The 24,611-nt window shown below is 41.5% G+C and overlaps 3 protein-coding genes and 1 non-coding gene across 4 annotated transcripts; all 4 read right to left on the bottom strand.

Moving 5' to 3' along the window:
* Nucleotides 1-800: 800 nt before the first annotated feature.
* On the bottom strand, nt 801-14,879 carry bod1l1 (biorientation of chromosomes in cell division 1-like 1). The gene is made up of 30 exons (XM_085789302.1): nt 14,598-14,879; nt 13,508-13,632; nt 13,233-13,423; nt 11,817-12,302; nt 11,290-11,439; nt 11,017-11,168; nt 10,790-10,886; nt 10,240-10,357; nt 9,495-9,558; nt 7,504-9,385; nt 7,352-7,422; nt 7,121-7,244; nt 6,913-7,029; nt 6,791-6,834; nt 6,644-6,695; nt 6,454-6,518; nt 6,270-6,351; nt 5,913-5,971; nt 5,726-5,801; nt 5,424-5,470; nt 5,103-5,271; nt 4,848-4,933; nt 4,642-4,756; nt 4,475-4,527; nt 4,233-4,311; nt 4,067-4,146; nt 3,791-3,905; nt 3,257-3,386; nt 2,788-2,859; nt 801-1,545 (listed from the first exon to the last, which is right to left on the bottom strand). Exons 1-30 carry the CDS (start codon nt 14,712-14,714, stop codon nt 1,401-1,403), a joined length of 5,163 nt encoding a protein of 1,720 aa, XP_085645428.1. The 5' UTR covers nt 14,715-14,879; the 3' UTR covers nt 801-1,400.
* Nucleotides 14,880-15,414: 535 nt separating this feature from the next.
* Nucleotides 15,415-15,496, bottom strand: trnal-aag (transfer RNA leucine (anticodon AAG)). Its single transcript has one exon. It is a non-coding gene; the product is annotated as a tRNA-Leu (tRNA).
* An 801-nt stretch (nt 15,497-16,297) lies between these two features.
* aurkb (aurora kinase B) lies at nt 16,298-20,132 on the bottom strand. Its single transcript, XM_085789301.1, has 9 exons — nt 20,001-20,132; nt 18,996-19,034; nt 18,716-18,797; nt 18,593-18,635; nt 18,285-18,473; nt 17,701-17,839; nt 17,419-17,567; nt 17,124-17,298; nt 16,298-16,895 (listed from the first exon to the last, which is right to left on the bottom strand). Exons 1-9 carry the CDS (start codon nt 20,004-20,006, stop codon nt 16,713-16,715), a joined length of 1,005 nt encoding a protein of 334 aa, XP_085645427.1. The 5' UTR covers nt 20,007-20,132; the 3' UTR covers nt 16,298-16,712.
* Nucleotides 20,133-20,609: 477 nt separating this feature from the next.
* On the bottom strand, nt 20,610-24,508 carry LOC146979471 (uncharacterized). Its single transcript, XM_085789297.1, has 3 exons — nt 24,155-24,508; nt 23,932-24,007; nt 20,610-22,983 (listed from the first exon to the last, which is right to left on the bottom strand). Exons 1-3 carry the CDS (start codon nt 24,253-24,255, stop codon nt 21,934-21,936), a joined length of 1,227 nt encoding a protein of 408 aa, XP_085645423.1. The 5' UTR covers nt 24,256-24,508; the 3' UTR covers nt 20,610-21,933.
* Nucleotides 24,509-24,611: the final 103 nt, after the last annotated feature.

Below are 24,611 nucleotides of genomic sequence, written 5' to 3'. Positions count from 1 at the left end.
AGCCTCCTAACGTGTTAATGATGGGGGAATATTTCATTCTCAGTTTGTCAGTTTTATCCCCCATTAGCAGGCAGGAATGTCCTCTCCTCTTCTCCACACGGAGGCGATTGGTTAATGTCTTTGGCTATTTACACGTTACAGACAGCACATCCATTCAGGAAACAGAGGAGATAACGGTTGAGACATAATATGGGTGAATTAACACAAATCTGTATATTCTGCTCTGTGCACTGTTTTATCTTTTCATAAACACAGATCTCCTCTTTCCAAAAGTGCTAAATTTTTGAAAAACAGAAGCAGCACCAGCAGCAGGTTATGTCAAAGAAAAGCTTAAAACTAGTCTACGTTTGTTGTAAAGAAAGGAATATATTTCAATCACAAGAGATGCACAAAAAACTTCCATTATGAGTTTTTAGTATAAAAAATAAAAACTTATAAAAATAGAGGGTGAAAGGCAAAATTAGAGATCATGACTGTCGAGCACAAGTAAGAATCTGAAGTGATTTATACTTGAACCAATGAAAAAAAAAAAAAGGAAGCAGTTTTCTGTATATTTACATTCATGAAACAACTGACAGGTCGGCCAGATCTCTAATGCTGTTAAGGTTGATATTCATTGAAGTCTGAAGCAGTAGAAACATCTAGATAACCTCTATAAGATACAGTACTTTGCAGTGGGTGTTGTTACAAATATGTATGAAGAGTAACAGTTCATGTTCTGTCATGTTCTTTCTGTCCGTGACTAATACTGCTGTTATTTCCACAGTGAAATACACATTCAAAAAGAAAGAAAGAAAAACTCACCTTACCTGCTAAATTTTATGTGTAAAAATTACTTAAAAAAAAAGATGGAGAAAATCTTCTCCTTTCATTCACAGAATGAATATAAAATAATAAAATTCACAGGGAATACTAGACGCTTCACTGTGGTTTCCATCTCTACAGGTGTTTGGATGAACAAATCAGAAACAACATGAATGTGTAACGGTGATGTCTGTCGAAGTCTCTGACTGGCGGCTACTTTCACTTCACCCTCTTTATCTCAAAGCGCGCTTCAGCTGCACATTAAGGCCTTTGATTGGCCTGAAATACTCTGGTTTACTGGGCATTACTGAATAAACGCAGGAATGATGAAGTCTGATCCAAACCATATGGGCGTAGTGCGGTAGAAAGTATTCTAAGGGATTCCTACACAGATCCTCAGGTTTACACTCGACCATCAGAAGAAGAGTGTATAATACTATCCAGAGCTTTTCAATATCTACAGTCAATGAAGCAGAAACAGCTTTATGTGCTAACTGAGTGTAGAGGCTCTCTGACCCCCAACAGTAAAACTGACTTGAGTGTGGAGTGCAGAGAAAACACTGCTGGGGCAAACGGGTCCACCGCTGTCAGAGGTTTCAGCGTTTGGCTCTCTTGGAAGGGGGCTCCTCTGATTTCTGTCCTCCCCGCGTTCGCACCGCAGGAGGGCTGGCCTCCCGTTTACGGCCCCCCTTCACTGCTGCTGCTGCCGCCGCCGCCGCTGCTGCCTGGCCCCTCGTTCCGCTGCAGGAGGGAAACAAGCAGCAAGTCAGCGCGTTTGTCTACAGTGTCATATTAAGTGCTGTAAAAGTTTGTCTTTGTGAATTCATAAGTTATTCGGTATTACAGTGTTGCAATAACAGCTACGTGCACAAAGACCCGAGCCTGGCGTGTCCGCACAACCCCTGCTGAGGAAAAACTGTGCGGGAGACAGATTTCAAAAGGACTTTTGTGACGTGAAGTTTAATTCAGAGTTCAAAAGAGGTGAACATTTCAGACTGCTCTGAAACAGATTTAAAATAAACAGAACTCATGAAAATGAACAATGCAGTCTCCCGAGGAGGACGTACGTTTGTTTAGGGAGACGCTCAGACAGAAGAGGGAAGCTGGATAAAAACTGAGAGGGTTAAATAATACTAACAACAATAAACTTGAAGCGCAGTGATCAATTCATAAATAGAATAATTGCCACACTAGTCAATATTAGAAATAATACGTATTAATAGCACATTTGACTCACCTGAGAGTATATATTGGGGTAAGACTTTATAATAAGTACACACTATTAAGCATTAGTTAAGGATTAAATACTGAATTCATCATTTATATCACATAAATACTCATTAGTACCGTATGTAGTTTATAAACACAGTTTAAAATGTTTTACTCCTCATTGATAAGCACTAACTGTATTAATAAACTATATACTAATGAGTATTCATGCGTTATGAATGAAGAATTCAGTATTTATTAATGCTTAATAGTGTGTATTTATTATAAAGTGTTGTACTGGGACCTGCTGCAGTATTAAACCTGCTTTGTTGACAGAGCGGTGCATTTAAACCAGGATGAAACCCCCCCCCACCACTTTTAATGTAGCAAATGATGGTAATTTATTATTATTTATTGTAAAATGAATTAATCTGTCAAGTTTTCTGAAGTCCCTGGATATGTAATGAAATTAGAGACAAATGCATTGTCTTCCACCTAAGATATAATAATAAATAATAAAGACATGAAAATGAAATGAGTCACATTTTAATTTTGTTGATCCTGTACTTGTAGTGCATGTCAAGATATTTAAAGTCCCTTCCTTTCATAGCTCGGGCCATATAAAATGATTTCTTATTTTCACTTTGGGTGCTAATAACTCATAAACATTTTGAAATTCCGGGAAAACCTTTGGTCAGAGACCCAGCAGTCAGATTTGGTCGGATTCCCCTTTAAGCTCGTTCGTTCTGCTCAACCTCAGTGAAACAAACTCACCGTGTGCCAGCTGCGGTCTCCTCTTTACCACTCTGTCGACTTGCCCGGGTGGATGGTTTACTTGGCTTGTTTCTGAGAAGCAATAAAAACAAATATGAAACAACAGTTGTTACTTTAGTACTAAATCTCACCAGCTTTCCCTTAATAGGAAGAGACAGTGATGATGCCCTCTGGGTGCTTCAGCATGTAAACACTCAGCGCTAAAACAATTAGAGGCTCATTCACCCTCACTGACTTTAGAGGATGACACAGCGAGGACGGAGATGATCTGTGACACAATACAACATAGAGAGTTGTCGTGGTGCTTTCAGCAGGTGCTCTGACAGTTTGTTGTGCTGCATAAGTTTCTGACTCTCTCCCTTTATTGGAGGTTTTTACTATGAATCCTGTTGAAATACTGTTTAGGGACCTTGTTGCTGTTGTTGTGAACGTTGTTCATTGGTCATTTGTCCACGAGCTGTTAAATTACCTTTCAGCCTCCAGGCGAGAGGCCGACCGTGTGGTTGCTCTGGTTGCAGTCCCTTTTCCGTCCTCACCCTCCTCCTCTTCCTCCTCTTCATCGTTCTGTTCAGTTTCTTCTGTCATTTTCTCCTTTTTATCTGTGCGGAAGATGAAAAAATGTTGTGAAACACTGGGGGTTTATTCTGCTAAATTAGTTTCCTTACAACAGAAGTAAAAATGTATTCTTACTGTGGATTTTAAAGTTACTTGTGCAATACCTATTTTTAACCTTTTTTTTTCTTTAACTTGTATTCCACTTCTTTCTAACTTCTTGAGTATATGATTATATATCCAGTGCACCACGCAAACAGCTCTGCAAAATATACCCTGAGTAACTGTGTGAATGAGATGTCATGTGTTAGTCGGTCTGTGGAAACTAAATTGCTCTCCGGGGATAAATAAACTATTCTGAATCTGAATCTGAAAACATTTTTAGATTTGACACAACCTTTTTTTCAAATATTACTTTAGCTGTAATATTACAAGCTGCAAGTTTCCCTACCTGAATCCTCTGTGGCTGTTGTTGTTGCTGCTGCTGCCGCCTTCGGGGGCCGTCCTCTCCGAGTGTTTTTCTTTGGAGTCATTTCTTGATCCTCTTGCTGTTGCTCCTCCTCAGCCTGGGAACATTAAAAAACATGGTTTTATTATGATATATGAGTACCTATGAGTTATGCCTCCCTGAAGTTTTAAAAGGAAATGCCTAAAATTAATATTAATATTATTTTGCAATCCAAATCAATGGATGCATCATATTTAAATATCTTTTACACCAACTTACATCGTCTGGCTTGTTCTCACTGCAGCTCTCCTCATTCAGCTCCTCTTGTCCCTCTGACTGACTCACTGAGGGGGATCCAGCTGGAAAAAGATAAACAGTACAATAGAGACTGTAACAATCGGGGTATGTCCTTTTTTTTTGAGTGTTTGTTTGCCCGTCCTCTCACCAGTGTCATTTTCAGGCTGTTCGGGCTTGCTTTGCTCCTGCTGACTGTTGTCCTCCTTCTCCTCATCAGCCTGAGTTTCCTGTGGAGTATTTTAACGAACAGGAGGATACTCAAATAGTAGCTTTAAAAAAGGTAAGCACATCTGTCATAAAGAGGGTAAAGGAAGTGAATACAGACGAGATGAAGGAAGATCAAACGAGGATTCAGAGGGTATTTGATTCCATAGAAACAACAAATATCACCTGCACAGATTCGTCCATCTCTTCTGACCTCTTTCTCTTTATTTCTGGTTCATCTGGAGAGCAAGTACCTGGTTAAATAAAGGTTAAATAAAAAATAAAATGAAGTATGAGCGATCACAAACTGATTTAAAATGTATTGCTTCATGTTATGTGAAAAACAAATGTACCTGTGTCAGTGATCTCTTGTGAGTCCGTCGTCCCTGCAGCTTCAGATTCCTCAGGACCAGGAGTCGGCAGCAGATCGACCGGACTTTCCTTCGCTGCAGCTTCATGCTCAGTTTTCTAAAACAAGAGGAAAAATATTAGTCACTCTGAGTTTTTGTTTCACCTGGACAGAAATAATTTCATACTTGGTGCAGTTTTCTTAACATACCTCCTCCTCCTGCTGCTCTGCTGGTTCCTCTGGTGAGGTTTTACCAGCGCTCCCCTCGTCTTTATTCTCATCTTTCTTTTGATCATCTGACGTTAAAAACATAAAAAACTTTAGACTCTCAGATTTTGACACTTGTGATACATGGTTTTATCATCCGTGGCACTTTGTCAGTCTGTTCAGCAGCGTGTTCAGTGAGTAGTTCTTAATCAAAACTGTTTTTTCTTTTTCATATTGTTCATTTAGAGAACACTTTACCAGCGGTGGCGTCTTTGGGTGCAGCTCCTGAGCGTCTTCCTCTGCGGGTGGGGGTTTCCTCCGACTTTTCTGGTTCTGTAGTTTGGTCCTTCTCTGTTTCCTCAGCTGATCTGGATGATCGACCCCTGCGAGGTGTCCTGACTTCGACAACCTTCTCCTGCTCCGGATCCTGAAGTCAAAGAGCAAAAACATGCAAAAGGTGATTTTCTCCAAGAGTGTTTGCCACAATACTGTTGTGTGTGTGTATATTTTAACTGGTTTCAAAGCAAGAACACACAAAGCACCACTGTTACAATCACACCGTTGCTCTGTTTTATTTACCTGATCAGAAAGTTGCTCCTTTCCTTCCTTTTCATCCCTCTCATCACCTGATCAGTGACAAAAATATAAATAATTATTCAGAATGTGTTCAAACTGCAGGCAGCTGCTGAGGGAGGGGGAGAGCTTTTCAGTGGGATCAGTTCATTCATAAATAATTAATATGTTGTTTATCAACCGTAAAGAAAGGTTCATTCAATTTCAAATTTAATGACAGTGTCAAATCGTCTAAAGGAAGGTGTCACAAACCTGGATAAAATAAATTCTTATTGTTTCTTATAATCTTTGAATCTCAGCTACTTTACCAGATTCTTTCACTGCTGCGATCTTCTGGCTGGATAGTTTTCGTTTACGTCTTCCTCTTCCTTCTGTCTTCTGGTCCTACAAAAAAAAAAGTGGTAGCACACATGGTTTTATATCAATACCTTCATTTGCTGCATATACAAAGGGCTGAGTTTTATACCAACTGTTCTAAGAAAAAGAAAAGATTACCTTCTCCGACAGGTCTGATTCCTTCTCATCTTCCTGGCCGTCTGTGCTGGAGACATTACCTGATAAAAACAAACAAAAAGCAGAAACTGAGATTAAAAAGAACCAGTTTTTATGGAGGAAGAATGAAGACATAGAGCAGGATAGAAAAGGATAAAGAGCATGAAAATCTATATTTAGTTGGAGTTTCAGTGTCATCCCCTGTAGGCAGTGTAACATTTTTCCAACTGTAAATATCTAATTTTATTACATATATCTATATCTATATAAAGCCTTCACTCTTCTGAGACGTTGAATGAAAAATGTAGATAAAGAAAATAAAAGATGCAGATTTTCTTTTTTTTAAGTCACATGACTCACTGATTTGTTTGACCAGCTTGGACTGACACTCTGGTTCACTCTCTCTGACCTCCTCTGTCGTCTCTGGGACGCTGGTTTCCATCTGAACAAAAAGCACAAGAGCCACAGGTCAACAAGGGAAAACAGACAAAAACATGATGGAGCACTGATTTGTGAAGTGTGAGCAAAAAGGTTGAACACTAACAGTTTGTGGATCACTCTGCTCTGCTGCAACAGTTTCCTCCTCCTGTGTCTTACTCTCAGCCTCACCTAGTGGTGAAAAGAAGTAGGTTGAAAACGCAGCCCAGTGTACAGCTCTTGATTCATTCTGGATACAATTAAATAGATTTAATGTCAGGATTTGTAATAAATAAATAAATAAATAAAAGATTTACTGTTATCTGTGTCCATCACAGCTGGACTCTCTTCAGCCAACACTTCCTCTGCCTGTTGATGGAGAGAGATGACTTTAAATTTTAGTCTCAGTTGAACACCAAAGAGGTCAAACAATTGAAATGAGTGCAGCATGAATAGTCCCTCACCTCGGGGCTCGTCTTTGTGTCTGCAACATCTGGCTCGCTTTGCTCTGAAGTGAAGACAGCATGTTAAATTAATAGTCAGACAAAGAAAGCACAACAACATCAACAGCTCTCCAAGCACTTACCTTGTTTACTGGACATTTCTGAGATTTGCTCAGACGCATTAGAAACAACAGCCGCTGTGTTTTCCTCTGTGTTTCCTCTGACCTCCTCCTCGGTTTCACCCACAACAGCATCGACCGCTGAAATGTTAGAAAGAAAAAGTGAAAGGAGGATCAAACACAGGAGAAGTGAATTAGAATTTAAACTAAAGTAGGAAACGAGGCGGTTTACCTTCTTCGTCAGCTGCTGGTGATGCTGTTTTCTCATCTGTCTGCGTTTCAAGAGTCATTTCTGCCGCCTTGGCTTCTTCCACATTCAACGAGGCCTGAGGTTCACTTGAGGTAGCATCGTCCTCCTGTGCAGAGGCAAATGGGCCAGTTTAAGTTACATGAGGTGAGTAAAATGTCAAAATAAAAGCCAGTGTAGTGACATAATTTCCTTAAAGAGATTTTTTGTTTTTACCTGTGGAGCAGCCGTTTCTACAGTTTCATCCTTTGGCGCTTCCATTCCTCTCTCTGTGTTTTCAGGCTCATCTATAAGAGAGATTCATTCTGAGGTTAATCTTTATGGAAACAAACAACAACCATTTATGATTTTGATTATTTTTCATGTACCTGCAGCTTTTGGTTTTTCATCAACAGGCTCAGAAGTTTGTTGAGACGGAGCTGGTGACACCTCAGTGGCTGTGAACTCGGTCTCAGCAGCTGTTTGCACCTCCATGGGAGGAGGCTGCTGCTCTTCCTCTTCTGCTGCGGTCGTCTCCATGGGTTGTTGTTGTTGTTGTTGTTGTTGTTGTTGTTGTTGTTCAGCCGGCGGCTTCACCTCCGGCTCTGGCTCTTCGCTCGTCTCGTGACTTATTAAGCCAGAGGACACGGTGCTGTCGGGATCCATAGAGAGCAGAGTCAGAGCCGCCTCTTTCATTTTCATATCGGCATCCAACTCCGCAGTCACGTCCTCTCTGATGCTCTCGGGTGGGAGTCTGGCCTCCGCCGAGGTGCAGACGTCCATCAGAGCCAGCAGAGCGTCGGCCTCGGCCGGCACGGCGGGCACCTCGCCGAGTCGTGACTCGGTTTCTCCTTCGGGCGGCTCGGGCGTGATGTCACTTAAAGCGTCGCAGGTGTCGTCCGAGAAGGAGGTGGTGACGGTGGTGGTGATGTGGTCAGAGTCCGTGCTCGTGTCTTGGAAAATAGACGGTTTCTTCGATGACTCGTCCGTTTCGAGGCTCACCGAGGAAACGGAGGATTTTGAAGATTTATCTGACTTCTCCAGTTTCTCTTCTATTGGTGTTTTCCTCTCTTCTTGACCGTCGTCTGTCTTTTCTGGAGCTTTGTCCTTCTTCTCTAGTTTTTTCTTTGCGCTCTTAATTTCTGTTTTCTCGTGTGAAGGTTCTTCAGAGACTTTACACTGTTCCTTTGTATTTCCCTCTTTTTTCTTCTCCTTTGTCGCCTCAGGTTTGCTGACAGCTGCACTTTTGATTTCTGAACTCTGAACTTTCTTATCAGTCTTTGATGACAATGGAGTCTTTGCTTCCTCTTTTGATTTTGACTTTGGTTTTTCAAGGATTTTTCCTTTGTCTGTTGTCTTGACTCTTTTTGGATCTTTGTCTGTTTCAGAGCTGGACCTGTTGGGTTTCTGTCCGTCTTGATCTGGTTTAGTCTTCTCCTTCTCACTGTCTTTACTGTCTGTAGTAGATTTGGCTTTTTCTCCTTGTCTGTCCTCAGAGTGGCTCTTTGACCTTTTCAAAACCTCCTTGGAGTGTTTATCTTTCTTCTTGTTGCCGTCTGGCGCAGGCTCCATGTCAGTCCGATCCTCAGACGACCCGGCGGAGTCGGGGCGGAGCAGCTGCTTGGAATCACTTTTCACTGAAGCTTTGTCTCCTTTGGCCTTTTCCTTGTCTTTGCTCTTGTCTTTATCTTTGTCCTTTTCTCTAATTTTGTCCTTCTGCTTGTCCTTGTCCTTCTCGGCCTTGACAGCCTCTGTGGATGGAGCTTTCACCTTCTTAGCATCTTTTGGACCCTCATCAGTAACGCCTTCAGACACAGACGTCTTTCCTTCTCTTGTGTTTCCTGTCGTTTTCTTCTCGCTTTTAATCTTCGGCTTCTTGTCGCCCTTCTCCTCAGACGACACTTTAACACCTTCCTTATGCTGAGCTTCATCTCCCTGATGGTCGGATTTCTTCTCCTGCTTTTGTTTGAGTTTAGCACGTTCATCCGACAGGCTGCGTTCTTTCTCCTTGCGTTCTTTAGAGTGAAGCTCTTTACGAGACAGACGGTCAAATTTTCCCACTGAGCGTTGCTTGAGAGCCTCCTGGGAACCTTGCTCCAACTCCAGGATGAAGGAGTGGGTTCGGTTTTTGTCGGACAGCTTTTTGTTTTCATTTGAATCCTCCGAAACGCTGCCGCTCGTCCTCCTGAGCCTCTCGTCAGATGATGCAGACTCTGACAAATGTCTTATCAATTTTGGTTGTGGGGGCTTCGGGGTGGTAGATTTCACTTCCTAATTTTAATACAACAAAACATAAATGTCATTACAGTTCTTGGACAAACATGTTGCTTATACAGTAGTTACCGGTAAATGTGCTTTAGTCCATGCAGCTTTTACACACCACTTTCTTGGATGCCTCTCCTCCTGTGTCTCCTTTCCTCTTGGTTGCAGCATCTACCTCTTTCCTAAAAACATTAAATTCATTAATTTACAGAGTGAACGGTGAAAACAATTTAAAGGGATACTTCACCCAAAATCGATAATTCACCAATTTTCTACCCACCATCATGCCAAGGAAGGGTTTGGAGAACTTTCGGAGTTATCAAAAAGCTTTTCGAGTTCCAGGGGGGGGTCGGGCTGGCAACGGATTTTCATATAATGGCGGTGGATAGAGCTCACTTTTGAATCGTCCAAAACACACACTATGAAACATTCAAATACCTCCATACTGCTCGTCTGTACTGACCCAAGTGTCCTGAAGCCCCACTGGGAGCTACTGCTACACCAAGGCTAAAAACAGAGATCTAATTCATTTTTTCCGAACAACTTTTTCATGTGGCAGCTTCAGGACACTTGGGTCAGTACAGACGAGCAGTATGGAGGTATCTGGATGTTTCATAGTGTGTGTTTTCGATTCAAAATTGAGCACAATCCGCCGCCATTATATGAAAATCCGTTGCCAGCCGGACCCCCTCTGGAACTCCAAAAGCGTTTTGATGACTCCAAAAGTTCTCCAAACCCTTCCTTGGCATGACGGTTGGTAGAAAATTGGTGAATTGTCGATTTTGGGTGAAGTATCCCTTTAAACATGTGATCGTGTTTAGGAGCAGCTATATGTATTTCGGCTTGAGATTGTAACAGCGTACCTTGAGTCTAGTTTCCTCTTCCTGTTGAGGGCCATTTTTTTCTCCAGAACTTTCTTCTCTTTTCGCGCCTCTTTAGCTCTGGGGCGCTCCACCGTGTCTCCGCTCTTTTGTTTCTTGTCTGTATGAGAAATTAAACCTATGTGTGAGTACACAAAAATATTCTGGAGATTTGTTTGAGTATCAAAGATGGAGACGATGGGAAGACTCAGCATGACGAAACAAACTGAACATCACACTGACTGCACACTGCAATTTATAGATAACGTGACATAAAGTGGAAGCAAATTTGAAGAAAAATGTTTAGACACAATAATGTAACAAACAACAAGCAACTCCAGCTGTTGTGCAATTCCAACATGAAATGAAAACAGCTGGAACATATTACAAACAATCTTTTCCCTTCGTTCGCAAACACCTCTTTATTGGCACCAAATTCCAAAAAGGCCAGATGATAAAGAGCACGAGATGCCAAGAAACTGAAGCCAAATATGAACCCACAGCTGTGAAAGCACTCGACAGCAGACAGTAAACACACGTGAGACAGAAGTACCTTGTTCTTCGGCCTGCACTGCTTTCTGTTTGCGCTTCTCTTCCATTCGTTCTCTGTTCTGCTGTCTCTTGAGCAGCCTCTCCTCTTTGTCCTTCGCCTGTTTGATCACAGTTGATACAGAGACACAGCAATGACAGAATTACAGAGGCTAAGAATGACTGAATGATGAAGGATGTAATTATAGGATTAGGATTCATAATGCTGGTCTGACGTTGACATCAACTTACTGCAGATCTGCGACGCTCCTCCACAGTGATTTCATCATCCGAGTCGCTATAGTAACGGGAGTAGAGGAAGGGCTTGTGGACGTAGGCCTTGCGACGAGGCTTGCGCTCTTCTTCTCCTGCATCATTTTTCTTTTCTGCGCTCTCACTTTGATCTGGTTACAGAAACACACAACAATATAGTTTTTGACTTTTAACATCTTTAGTAGAGGCCATATTTCACAGTTTCTATTCAAAATGTGTTTTAAAAAAAACTCTGAAGCAATTAGTTCAGACCATCGGGTGGCAGCTCCCCCTCTTCAGAAGAATCAGTCATCAGGGCCTCGTCTTCACTTTCCTCCTCGAATGACGACAGGTCACTAGTGTGGACGGAGCTCACCGTGATGTCGCTCAGGCCGTCCAGGTCAGAGTCCTCCAAAGAGTATTCTGCACGGCAAAAACAGGCCAGTGTTTTAATCACTAAGACACATTGTGATACAGACAAAAGGCAACACAGAATTGGTGGATGAGATACTCAAAATGTGGTGACAGAAATTAATATCCTGCTTTCACAAATCAAGGAACTTTATTAGCTGAATATTTATTCTATCTGAATAACATCAGTTTTCTCCAAAACCCACTAGTTATACATTTTAAAAGTATGTAAAGAAAGACAAGAAGCAAATCCTCACGTTTAATAAGCTAGAAATGGTGAAGAAGCCACAAAGTTTGCTGAATAAATGATCTATAAATGCTGATAAATCTACACAAAATTTAACCACACTCTAAAACTAAACACACATGCAGATGTTGCAGCTGCTCACCTTCCTTAATCCTCTCTCTGGCCTTCTGCTTGGCCTGACTTGTAGATTTCACTTGCTCATCCTCCTGTTTTTCTTCTGAAGGTTTTCCAGTGGTTCGGCTGGTAGCGTTATCTTTCTCCTCCTCCGTCTGCTCCTGACCCGCTGACTCTTCATCCTCCATCTTCACCTCCTCTATAAAACTTTCCTTTCCCACATCCATTGATTCCTGGGTGTCCTCCGTCTTCACTTCGAGCGCCTGGATCTCCGATGTCACCCTCGCCTCCTCAGCCTCTTCCAGCGTCCTCCCTTCGTCTCCTTCCTCCACAATGCACATGTCCTGCTCGCCCTCCTCCGCCAGCTGCATGGGCTCGTCCGACGCTTGGCCTTTACGTCCTCGCTCTGTTCCCGTGCTGGCCCTGACGCTGGCCTCCTGGTTCAGAGAAGTTATTGTGTCCAGGATAGACATGGCGTCGCTGGCTGCAGTGGTGGTCGGTGCAGACGAGGATGCTGTGAACGTGAACGTGTAATTACAGGTGTTAAAAGGATATTTCACCCAATTTTCTACTCACCCTCATGCCAAGGAAGGTTTCGGAGAACTTTCTGAGTCATCAAAACGCTTTTGGAGTCCCAGGGGGGGTCCGGCTGGCAACAGATTTTCATATAATGGCGGCGGATAGAGCGACATGAAAAAGCAGTTTGGAAAAGATTTATTTGATCTCTGTTTTTAGCCTTGTTGTAGCAGTATCTCCCAGTGGCTCTGTTGATGTTTGTGCACATGCACGAGATGTTCGTTTGTCGTTGTAAACCATTGGATGTATGATGTAAACACGTCTCGCAGCAAATGTCGCGCATCTCGTGCAGCCACTGGGAGCTACTATTACAACAAGGCTAAAAACAGAGATCTAATTCATTTTTTCCAAACAACTCTTTCATGTGGAGGCTTCAGGACACTTGGGTCAGTACGGACGAGCAGTATGGAGGTATTTGGATGTTTCATAGTGTGTGTTTTGGACGATTCAAAAGAGAGCTTTATCCGCCGCCATTATATGAAAATCCGTTGCCGGCCGGACCCCCCCCTGGAACTCCAAAAGTGTTTTAATAACACTGAAAGTTCTCCAAACCCTTCCTTGGCAGGACCGTGAGTAGAAAATTGGTGAATTATCTATTTTGGGTGAAGTATCCCTTAAAAAGTCTGAATGTAATCAGGCTCTGTTTTCTCTTGTTTTTTTTAAACCTCATTTCATGGTCGTGTAATGACTGAATATCAACTTTACTGTAAGAGGCAGCCTCCATGTAATATACAGAGGAGTAAAATTGGAGAAATTCAAACAAGGACATGACTGTCTGGGAAAACAATTCTTCTCCGGGTGTGACAACAAGTAAGCAGTCAAACATAACATGCATGGCTTATAAAGACAATATAAAACTGCTACGTACCCTGCTCAGGAATACAGCTGTCTGGTTTGATCTCTACTGTCGGCAGCGGGGCCAGCGGCTCCTCAGAGCAGCTGCCGGGCGACAGAAATTCACGGACCACCCTCTCAACCTGCGGTCTGAAGATGTGGTTGATTTTGGGATCCACCACCTGGGCCACGATCCTGTCCACTCCCTGCTCCAGCATCCCAGATCTAAGGGGAACAAGCCTCATTTAACTCAAGGTAACATCAAAAAGACGACAGCGCTTCTCTGTTACAGCTCCTGTTCTCACTTACTGGAGCACGAGCTGTCGGATGTTGTTTCTCAGCTGGTTCTTGTTCAAGTGTGGACTCCATGTGTGATTAGAGAGGTGATTGGAGACAAAGTTGTCCACTCTTTGTTTCAGGTTCAAGTAAGCTGGCTGCAAGAGAAAATGGCATTGAGGTCATCACTGTTCAAAAGTTATTATAAAACAACTGTTGTATAGTGTTACTTGCAAAGTACCCAAACTAAAAGCTGTCATGGAATCAAAACATTGACTAATCGCGTTGCAGGACTCGAGACCACATTTTCATGGTCTTCAACTTGTCTCGGTCGAGCTGGACTCAGGATTTTTTCTTAAGACCAATCAAGACCACAGCTGCAGTGAGATCTTTTTTTAAACTCACAAGGCCATCTTCATTTTTTTAGCTTGACTTTACAGACTTGTAGCTATGTTAGATTAAAAATGTTATTGCACAGTAGTTGAATATATTGAACATGGCATTCATCATTGATAATTCATTATTGTGTGCACAAATGATCAGAATTCAATAATGTGTTATGTCAAATTCAACAAGGCAATGTCATAGACTGCACATTTTGGACTGCAGACACACACAAAATATTGTATTGATGCTGTTGATCAATCCTGGACTCAGTGCTGTGAGATACCAGTCAGCCATGTGGAAACACCGGTATGACTGTCTCTTTTAAATTTGTATGTGTGTTTGTTTTTTTAATGGACCTTGAGTCTAATAATAAAGCCTATCTATCTATCTTTAGACATGTATCCACAGTGGTCTTGTTGTGTCAGTCATGGGTTAGGTGGTCTTGACAACAACACCATGAGAATGAATGAAAGCCAAGAGAGGAGAAACTAAAGCTAACTCTGATCTTCCTGCTAAAATATTAGTTGACATTAAATCGTTTAATGTTGCCGCTGCTCTTTTACAATGAACTCTGTGTTTACACTCGAGCAATGTAGCTTTAGTTAAGTTAGCCGACGCGGGGCTATTGTGTCTAACATGCTCCCATAGCACAGACCCAGCTGTCACATAAAAGCTTTCACACAGCTGTTAGACAGTCAAGAACTTTACGTAATAATAAGACGTTTTGAGCCGTTACCTTTGTGTCAACGTCTGCCAGGCAGTCCCTCCTGAACTGGTCGAAGAGCCCCTGTGTTTTCAAATGATTCACGATCATTGAGACCAGCTGCGGGTCTCCCGGCGGCAGTCCAGCCATGTCCCGACGACGCGGTTTGTAAAGGTTTTTTTTTTTAGTGGTTAAAAGTGATAATACTGCTCACACATCGGGGTTTTTATCGGACGTGAACCGCCACAGCTTTCTCCTCTCTCTCTTTCTATCTCTCTGTTGTGGTCCGTGAAGTTCGAAGCAGATTTGTAACGGAAGTAAAAAAGAAACGTCGTCACGTAAACCGGAAGCACTTTGGAAGCGGGTTTTTGGTTTTTCCCAAAATAAAAGTTCAGTACACGAGGGGGAAATGAAACGAGTTGTTTTTACCAGGTTTTTACAAGGGATTAAGATTTATAAACTCACTGTATTCAAAATATCCTATGTACACTAATATTTACTAGCTGTTTTTATACTAATTGTGATAATTTTATTTAGTTTCTCGATCAACTCTGACAGTAAAATGTCATAAATCAACTTTTAGTTGAGTTAAATTGTATTCATAGAAACAACATGAAACACATGGTGGTGGTATTGTCACATTTTTGCTGGTGAAACATAGATTAAATCCTAAACTCGGTGTGAAATGATCATTAAGCGACCTCTAGCGTTGTTTCAATTTACGACCACATTTGCGTCCCGCGTGGAAAGGAAATGTACCAGTATGTAATGTTAATGTTTTTTTCACTGACATGAAGGTGGCACATAGAGACAGATAAACAAACATAAAACCCTCAGACCAAAAGGACTCTGGCAGCGGTGGGATTCGAACCCACGCCCCCGAAGAGACTGGAGCCTTAATCCAGCGCCTTAGACCGCTCGGCCACGCTACCACATGGGCGTCCGTCTAACAAATACGATACTGAACATAAAGTATGATGAAAGTATGTCATTTGTTCTGACTACTAATAATAATAATAATGATAACAAATAAGGTGAATAAAACATTCTTACTTCAGTCATGAGGCGTGGTGAGCAGCGGACACCTCCTCTTAGCTTACCGGTGTATTAAGTTACTGTGTTGGCTCATGTAATAATCATAGACTGTAGGTAATAATACATCCATATTAATATAGCATTTAAAAAAGGCCTGTAACTTACATATGCCGCCAGAACAGAGAAATGTGTTCCTCTCTCCCAGGGCTGCAAGGAAAGAATGGCGTCATTCTCTTCTTCCAGCTTGTTCTTGACACATCACCTGGACAAAACTTTTTTTCTTGTATGGCGTCCAACTTATAAAAAGTAATTAGTTATAGTTATTAGTTACTTTCCCCCCACAATAACGGAGTAAGTAAATAAATTACATTATAAAAGTTAACTAATTACCAGGAAAAGTAACTATTGCGTTATCTCATCTAGCAGTGACTTTTATGTAATAGACATTTACGCACTACAGCTTTAATGAGCAAGTTGGATAAACTGATAAAAACATAAATATTTTAACTTTACAAACTGAACTGCAGCCTCCAAAATTACTATATGTGAACAAACACCTTTTTTTTTTTTTTTAAACTTCTCCAAAAAAAGAGAAGAAATTAATATAACCTTCATAAAATAAGGATAAATTTCAGGTTTCCATTTTGGTCTGCAATGTTTATCCTTTCCATTATAAATTAATCATTAGATGCCCACAGTTGCTTTTATACATTTTATTAGAAATTTTAAGTACAGCTTGAGGGAAAATGAAACATGTGTTTCAACCCCATCCCTCAAACACGTCATCTTAAACTATTTGAAAATATATTCAGCTTGAGAAAATCTAATAGTAGTACTTTGGAATCAACACCATCAGGTACAGAAATACGGAGTTTTGTCCGTTTAAAAAATGTTTCAGAAAAGAACAGTGACAACACCTCTAAGGCAAATGACTAGACATAGATAATGACACCACACTGTACAATACATAAAAGTGGGTTTGCAAGTATACCATCATTAAATGTGCCAGAATAATGGCACATTGATGCCACTGGCAGTGAAACCAAAACATGCTGGTCCAGAGTCTCTTGTGGAGGAAATAAAAAACCCTTCAGAAGGCAGTGAGGAGGCCAACTAGGTGGACTCAGGATTTCTGGGAGGGTAGGATGGGGGCAGAAGCCTGTGAGAGTTACTCCGCACCCACGGGTGATCGATAACATGCTGTAGTGACAGGCGATCTACGGGGTTGTGGCGAAGCAGCTTGGATACCAGGTCCCGTGCACCATCTGAGACGACCTTGGGGAACTTCAGATCCACCTGCAAATAACAAGACAGTATTTACTAATCGGATCAACGACTGACTATTGCAGTAAAAATATTGAAATATTTATTAAAATGTCAACTGACTACTCAGAAAAAAACACTACATGAATAATACTGATGAATAATACTGCAGAATGAAAATGGCTGAGGTACTTCCAGACTTTATTTTACAAAATCCGATAAAGTAATTTCTTCAGATTTGCCCCAAATAAAAACACCAACCTTCATAATTCTTTTGTACGTCTCTGAATGGCTGGCCGTTTCAAAAGGTGGGTTGCCAACGAGGCATTCATAGCAGAGGACACCAATGCACCACAGGTCCACCTTCTCACTGTGGGTGTGGCCCTCAATCATCTCTGGAGGGAGGTAATCCAGTGTCCCGCACATGGTGCGACGTCTGGGTAGGTTTAAAAACAAAGAGGTGAGTAGGGAAGGCAGAGCAATGAACAGACTCATGTCCCGGCTTGCAGCAGCACAGAGCAACACATAGTAGGGAGTTGACTCCATGGTTCCTCACCTGAGAGAAGGTGCATGAACAGACCAACCAAAGTCAGCGATTTTCAGTTCTCCGCGATAACCGAGGAGCAGATTCTCTGGCTTGATGTCACGATGAATCACTTTCTTCTCGTGGCAGTACAATAAGGCATCAGATATCTCTTCCATGTACTGTAAATTTAAAGATTTAACAATGAATTACAAAATATTCAACACACACTACACTGCAAGCAATAAAAGATAAATTGCCTCAGAAAAAGGACATACAAATTACTCTCCAACAATAAACAGATTAATCTCTTACTGTGGCAGTGCGCTGGTCATCAAATCTTCCACATCTCTGTAACTCTTTGTACATTTCACCACGTGGTGCATACTCGAGCACTAAGAACACCCTTTTGCGGTCATGGAAGTAGTTGTAGAAGCGCAGAATATTGGGGTGTCTGAGGAGAAAAGAGAGTATATTTTGAGGATGTGCTCTTCCCACATTTCAGAAGCAAACTATGTGATACTCCGAGGAAGCAGTGCTGACAGTATTTTTCTAGTCATTTTGTGATAAACTGCAGTGAATGTTTATTAAATGCCAATACTAATGTATATTTAAAGAGCACAGACAACAATCATGTTACACGAGAAGGAACACGAATGTTGTTTCAAAGTTTTACATGCATCTAACAGGTTAACCTGCCATTAAAAACAAACAAAAAAACTTAGTAATTCTAATTGAAGAAAGTGCAAAGTATCACAAATAATTTGGAGTTGGGTTTAATTTGTGTCAGTTGATGTGATCATAGAATCAGTAATTCATGGAGAAACTGTTCTGTGCTACACATAGTTCAACACCAACACACAACAGAGGATAAAAAAATGCTGTTTCAGGATACTAACTTGAGATGGGACTGGATCTCAATCTCCCTCCTGAGTTGATGCTCCACGCCCTCCTTCTCTATCTGTGACTTGAACAACACTTTCAGTGCAACGATGGCCTCCAGCTTCTTGACTCTTGCCAGGTAAACGTTACCAAACTTGCCCTTCCCTAGCGGTCGACCAATGTCAAAGTCATCGATGGTGATTTTCCTATAGACAAGTGCAGAGACGATATAGTATTAATTGTTGAATAAATAGATACCATCAAGCTTTAAAATCAGAAAAGGACAGCTGTCCAAAACTAAAGAGGTATCTGTGAGTATACTTACTTTGGAGCTAAGGAGGATGAGGCAACACACTCTCTCCCGGGTCCTAAAATGATAATACGATCAGAACAGGCATATTTTCCTCAAGGTTTTAATTATGTCTGTATGTGAGGAAGTACAGGTTACCTGTGATGGCACTTTTGTCTGCCTCTGCCCGCTGTTTCACCTGAACTCGCTGCGGCCCTGCCACCATGTTTGGGGTTGCAAACTGATAATCAAAGGCAAAACACAAAAAGTCAGACGGTAAACATGCAGACATTAATCCTCAGTTAGCTTGCAAACAATTATGATTATTAATATTTTCACAATACATCAACAGGTAGAGAATTTAATATGGAATATTCATTAACAAAAGGATAAATCTAGACATCTTTAAAAAAAAAAAAACTATTAGGCTACTACTTACCGGTCTTGTGAAGCCCCTGGGCTCATAATTTTCCTTATTCTGTAAAGAAATACATACACACAGCTCACATTAACCTACAGTACACTGGGGCAACTGTGTGTCTCTTTTCAGCCTGATTTACTTTTAATTTGGACAATACCCAATGTGTTTACATGGAGTAGGTTGTTCACTGTTCACACATTCTTGTGGCTTTTCCTGCATAGACTGAGGCTGGCTGATAAGCTCAAATACTTAACCTGTTCACTAGTGATTTTAGACAAATCAGCTGCTGCTTCTGGTGCCAGGAAGAGGGAGGGAGGACATTTTGGTCTTTAGGAATTAGGATTTCCCTCTCATAATAGTTTCACACTTTAGACAAAACTCCCCTGCAATACATTTGACTATACAGACGGCAATATTATCTGGCATTTCAAGTTTACATGTATTTATTGTATTAGTTGTCGCATCAGATTTGTGTGTATTACGGTAACTTAAGTAGAACATTTATCCAATGTTAAAGGTTCAACCGCATTACAATGAGGCAACACAACCCAATTTATGTGTATTATAAAACATGATATATCACTACATAATACGATTTTGGTTCCCATAGACACAATGAATGTGTTGACACGTTTCTGTAGTTAAACAATGAAACGGAATCAGTACGTTAACGTTAGGCCACAGTGGAAAAAAAAAACAACAAAACTGTGTCTCTGTTGTAGGATAGCGACGGAAACATTGACATAATAGTTTGGTTTACTTCAAATAAAGCCACTCGCGTTCATCTTTTATCATGTATATACTTTATAAACGGTTTGTTATCATTTTCGCTGCGGTTAACGAGGCTGTAACTTATGCTAACATGTAGGCTACCGGACAAGGTAAGTTAGCTGACGAATCCTAACGTTAGCTGCCCAGCTAAAGTCTGCGACAACGGAGAGAAGCTGCTTGATCAGATCCCGGTCCGATATCGCTACTCAAATAGTAACAAATACATAAATACATAAATAATAACTCAATTACCTGCATCGTAATGAGAATACGGAGTTGCTACTTCCCAACGTGTAGAGTCCAGTCAGTGTTGAGTGCTAATATTTTCGAACCTCTTCCTCCGCCGCCAACGTTTTCAAAAAGCAGCCGTTCATGCACGCGATTGGTCGAGACGCTCCACACCGGCGGCTCCCATTGGCCAGCAGTGGAGCACAAGGACGTTTGTGATTGGACGATACCAACGCTACTCAGATATGGACCCGCCCACGTTTCCTCTCGATTTTTTTTTTTTTTTTTACAGTAGCTGAGAGTGTGGAGAATCCAATGTTATTGTTTCAAATTAATGAAATGATTGACATCCTATCCATTTTTTCTGCCCATCTATTATTTGAATAATCAACTAGTCGCTTCAGACCACAGACGTGTGAACAAGCTAAACTCAACTACAGCTTTACAACATTTCTCCATTAGAATACATACTTTTGTTCTTTTTTTATTTGTCAAGTTGATGTACATCATGATCAGCCCCTGGATTTTAGAAAAAAGTTGTTCTGCCATTCAAAAACATGAAAATTATGTTTTAAGATAATTATTTTATTGAATGAAATGCCATCATACGAAGACAAATGGCACCACAAAATGTATTTGTTCAAAATAGATTTATTCAAAACAGTTTCTCATTTAAATTTTCAAACATCTATCTCTGTGCTTTAAATGACCATTTATATCAAGGATGCACATCTTCCATGTTTTTTCCCTGTTACACAATCAACAGACATTTACAACAAACATTCTTATTTTAAAATATCTATTAAAAAAAAGGATATAGGTAGAGAAAATGGGAAAATGAACATTGGAGTTTGACTATGATGAATTTAATTATGGTATGCTCTCTATAACACCAGAACCAGACACCTGTTTGTAACAGACATTTTGTCTGAATGTATACATTTCTTAACAGGACTTAAACAGGAAACAGGTGGATTGCCAGCAGCATGTTTCAGTTCTCAGCCTTTGTAGCCAACACCTGCTTAATCTTTACAGACTGACAGCGCCATATTCTGGGTCATATTGTGACTAGGTTTAAAACATTATGCTTAAACTTGTTCAGTTTTGCTCACATGCTTGTTTTTGACATGTGACCAACCAGTTTGGAAGTGAGACTGTCTACTAATTCACCTTGAGGACAGTGAGTGACAATGCTGACAACACAGACAATACAAACAATACAATACATATTAACTTGTCATCATCAGAGATTTTTCCAAAGCATTTTTAACTTTAGGGTGTCTGAGGCAAAGAACAAGGCTGCTTCATCAAGGCAATGTAGTACCTTTTAGTTACTTTATCCCTAGAAAATGTGTCATTTGATTTTCTGTTAAATTGCTTTATCACAACATATAGCTACAACAAAAGTAAGTTTATATTCAAGTGAAAGAAGTCTCTTACATTCCAGCCCCTACACTTATGGAGATCAGTGTTTATCTTTAGCTTGTATTCAATCCAAAGATATCCTATCACCCTAACTCTAGCCCCTAACTCTAACCTTTAGGTTGCAAAGTTGACACCTGATATTCCTCGTCTGGCTGTGGAGGTTGGCAGATTCACAAATATTCAGGAATAAACCGTCTCAAAATCCTCGACAGGAAGACAGGTTTGACTATTGATTACTGTTTGCTCTGATTTCTCCCAGTATTACAAATTAGTTGATCCTTCTCTGATGTTTTTATTTTAACACGGTGGTCAGAAAATCTGTTTATCAGAAAACAGATATGCAGACGCTGGCTATTAAGATTATGATATTTTTGTAAAACAATGGTCATACTTACAAGCATGACACATCAAAAAAAAAAAAAAGTCAATCAATTTATCCATAATGCTATATTATAAAAGATGACACATGCCTGCATGGAATTATTTTTTAACCATTTTGGCTGTTTGTATTCAGCAGTAGTGGCGACTTCATTTAGTCTACATTAACCTGAACGGAGCAGTTGGTGAAAACTAGTGTGCAGGATGGCAGCAGGACGGCCAGTGAGCGGCGCACACTTGGAATAGGGTCGTTCACATCCGCCGTCTTGTTCTCATCATTACTGCCATCACCAGCTGCAGCCTCCTCGTTGCCCTGCTCTTCTTCACCACCACCTCCACCCTCCCCCTCTAACACCGGGGGACACTGCCGAGGCTGGAAGCTCACGTCCAAAAACTCCAGCCGTCTGAGTCCACGGAGCATACGGCAGCTCCGCACGATCTGCATCTCGCTGAGCGTGCAGGCCCACAAGCGCAGACGCTTCAGGTCCTTCAGACGGCTGGCACAGAGCAGACCAGGCCCCACCTCTTTCCCGCCCAGGCTCAGCTCCTCCAGACCGAGCCATCCTGCCCCGAGGCCCAGGGAGGCCATCTGTGATTGGTAGCCCTGCCGCCCGGTGATTCCTATTTCCAGGAACTTGAGCCTGGAAAGCCCTTCCACGCCACAGATGCCGTCCTTGGCAGCACAGCTCCTGAGTCCGTTGGCCGTTACTCGAAAGGTGTCACGCAGCTCCAGCCGACTGAGTCTCTCCCATGACGTCAGACTCTGAAGGTGCTGGTCCGTGAAAGAGGGCACATTGTTAAGGACTAACGTTTCTATAGTGATCCCTGATGGAGCGCCTCGCTGCTTTCCTTTCTTATCTTTCCCCTGCTGTTGAGCAGCACCACTGGATGTGGCTTCTGCTCCTTCTTGGACAGATGAAGTGGGCAGAGTCTGGTTGAAAAAGCTGCGAGGCAGCTCACAACCGCGCAGCTCCAGCACGTGTAACGACAGAGGTAGAAGCTGGCAACTGGGAAGGCTTCTCAGGTCTGCATGCAGCAGATAGAGCTTAGTCAGGCGAGGGCACTTAGTAGCCAAAGCTTTGAGCCAAGACTCAGAGAGAAAGCTGCCACCTCGGGCAGAGAGCAGCAAACCACGCAGCCGCAGACACCTGAGTCCACAGCCTAGGAACTGACGCAGCAGGACCCAAAGTATCCGGGATGTCACCTTACACACCGTGGACAATCCATGAACATGTGTGTGCATTGAGAGTGGGGGATAGGAAGCAAAAGAGAGAGTGTCTGTCAATGATTGCAGAAAATCACACAACCAATATGTAATCAACTTCAACAGAAGTTAATGGGACACAAACATTTCAAAGTGCTTCACATAATCCATCAAAGAGAAAATATTGTACAATACACTACACTCCATATAAAAACATTGAAAAGTATACCTTTAAAAGAATTCATACAAGTGCATAAAGATGAGTGTTTAATATTTTTCCTCTGGATGTTTAACTCTGTGCATTCATCCTTTTAAACTACAACCCACTCAAATCCACACAGAGATCTGAGAACTGCAGTAATATTCCCTGCCTTTCATTTCAGGTTCCTCATAATGAGACTCACACAGCAAAACAAAACAAATGCTGTGTGTAGGCTACAAACATAATATTAAATACATTTGTATTTGGGGTTTTCTACCAAAAAAAACCCAACAACAACCAGATTGATTATTTTAGTAGGCAGCTTTCAGGAAGAGTAAAGTTTCCTTTGTTTAGTGAAAACCAGAGCTGAGACATAAACCTGATGGAAATGAAAACATGGACATTCAGTTTTCTCTAAATAATGGTTTGACGCAAGTCCTCTGATTTTTCTGTGTATTTATAAGATATTAGGTACAGGCTTTGTCACTGACTTGATGTGACAGTCAAAGATCCTTGACTTGGTCTTTTGGTTTTCAAAGCCTCATATTTCCTCTTTATTAAGAAAGTGGTGAAGTTGTTGCTACTAAGACATATGACCTCAAGTCCGATCTGTATGTTTTTTTGTTTTGTTTGAATTATTACTATTGTATTCATTATTGTGGACGTGATGTGTGGCTTTGTTAACCACACTGTGTGAAGGCATAAATGACAAGGGGCAGGGTAAAGACACAGTGTAAATAACTTACCCCTTTCCATGTAGTCAGATCGACGTGTCTCCACAGTCTCTGATCTTTGACAAGACGTTTCCATCTCTTACACACCCTGAATAAACACCACAACACACAACAAAACAAATTAATCATGTGACGGGAGTGGGAACAAAGGCAAAGCAGGCTCTTTTTGTTTGTTTGTTACACAAAAACGAATAACTGGTCAAAACACTGGTCCGCAAAGTTACATGTCTCTTACCTTCCGGCTCTCACGAGCTCCCGCACGTTCAGAAACGACAGGATATCAATTAAAATGTTTTCGGGGAAGTAGTCCAGATTACAGCATTTAAATTCTTCCATTTTGTAAACAAAACTCTTTAAAACCTTGGACACGGACTGATATCCCGGCGCACACAGGTTGCGCCCCAGTCAGCGATCCCCAGGAAACAGCTGCTCGTCGACAGTAGGACCGAGCGGATATTTCCTGGTTAAAGCAAATACGATCATTTAGGCGCAGAACAGAAGTGGTCGTACAAAATATACAAACTTGGTTAAATTTATGAGGATAATTATGTTGTAGCGCTTATTAAAAATCGAAATGTGGCGACGTTGCCGCCTCTAAAGCTGAAGCCACACTTGCGCGACGATATCGCCGAATGCCGCGCCGCTCACATTGAAATTACATTGGGCCACCGCGGCGCGAAGGCGATAACTTC

The sequence above is a fragment of the Trachurus japonicus genome, chromosome 10 (assembly GCF_045865225.1).
Source record: "Trachurus japonicus isolate A0001 chromosome 10, Traja_1.0".
Lineage (NCBI taxonomy): Eukaryota > Metazoa > Chordata > Actinopteri > Carangiformes > Carangidae > Trachurus > Trachurus japonicus.
The sequence above is the reverse complement of the archived record's forward strand: the minus strand, read 5'-3'. Positions and strand labels throughout refer to the sequence as shown.

What these genes read in the sequence shown, in the direction of transcription:
- bod1l1 (XM_085789302.1), bottom strand. Translation starts at nt 14,714, where the DNA reads ATGGCTGGACTGCCGCCGGGAGACCCGCAGCTGGTCTCAATGATCGTG. An exon ending in ACCAGCAGCTGACGAAGAAG is followed by an intron (nt 7,030 to 7,120) that starts GTAAACCGCCTC and finishes CTAACATTTCAG; the next exon opens with CGGTCGATGCTGTTGTGGGT. An exon ending in ACAGCCTGAAAATGACACTG is followed by an intron (nt 4,147 to 4,232) that starts GTGAGAGGACGG and finishes ATCTTTTTCCAG; the next exon opens with CTGGATCCCCCTCAGTGAGT.
- aurkb (XM_085789301.1), bottom strand. An exon ending in AGACAAAAGTGCCATCACAG is followed by an intron (nt 18,636 to 18,715) that starts GTAACCTGTACT and finishes TTATCATTTTAG; the next exon opens with GACCCGGGAGAGAGTGTGTT. An exon ending in GAGATCCAGTCCCATCTCAA is followed by an intron (nt 17,840 to 18,284) that starts GTTAGTATCCTG and finishes TTTTCTCCTCAG; the next exon opens with ACACCCCAATATTCTGCGCT.
- LOC146979471 (XM_085789297.1), bottom strand. Translation starts at nt 24,255, where the DNA reads ATGGAAGAATTTAAATGCTGTAATCTGGACTACTTCCCCGAAAACATT. An exon ending in GAGCTCGTGAGAGCCGGAAG is followed by an intron (nt 24,008 to 24,154) that starts GTAAGAGACATG and finishes GTGTTTATTCAG; the next exon opens with GGTGTGTAAGAGATGGAAAC. An exon ending in ATCTGACTACATGGAAAGGG is followed by an intron (nt 22,984 to 23,931) that starts GTAAGTTATTTA and finishes ACGGTGTGTAAG; the next exon opens with GTGACATCCCGGATACTTTG.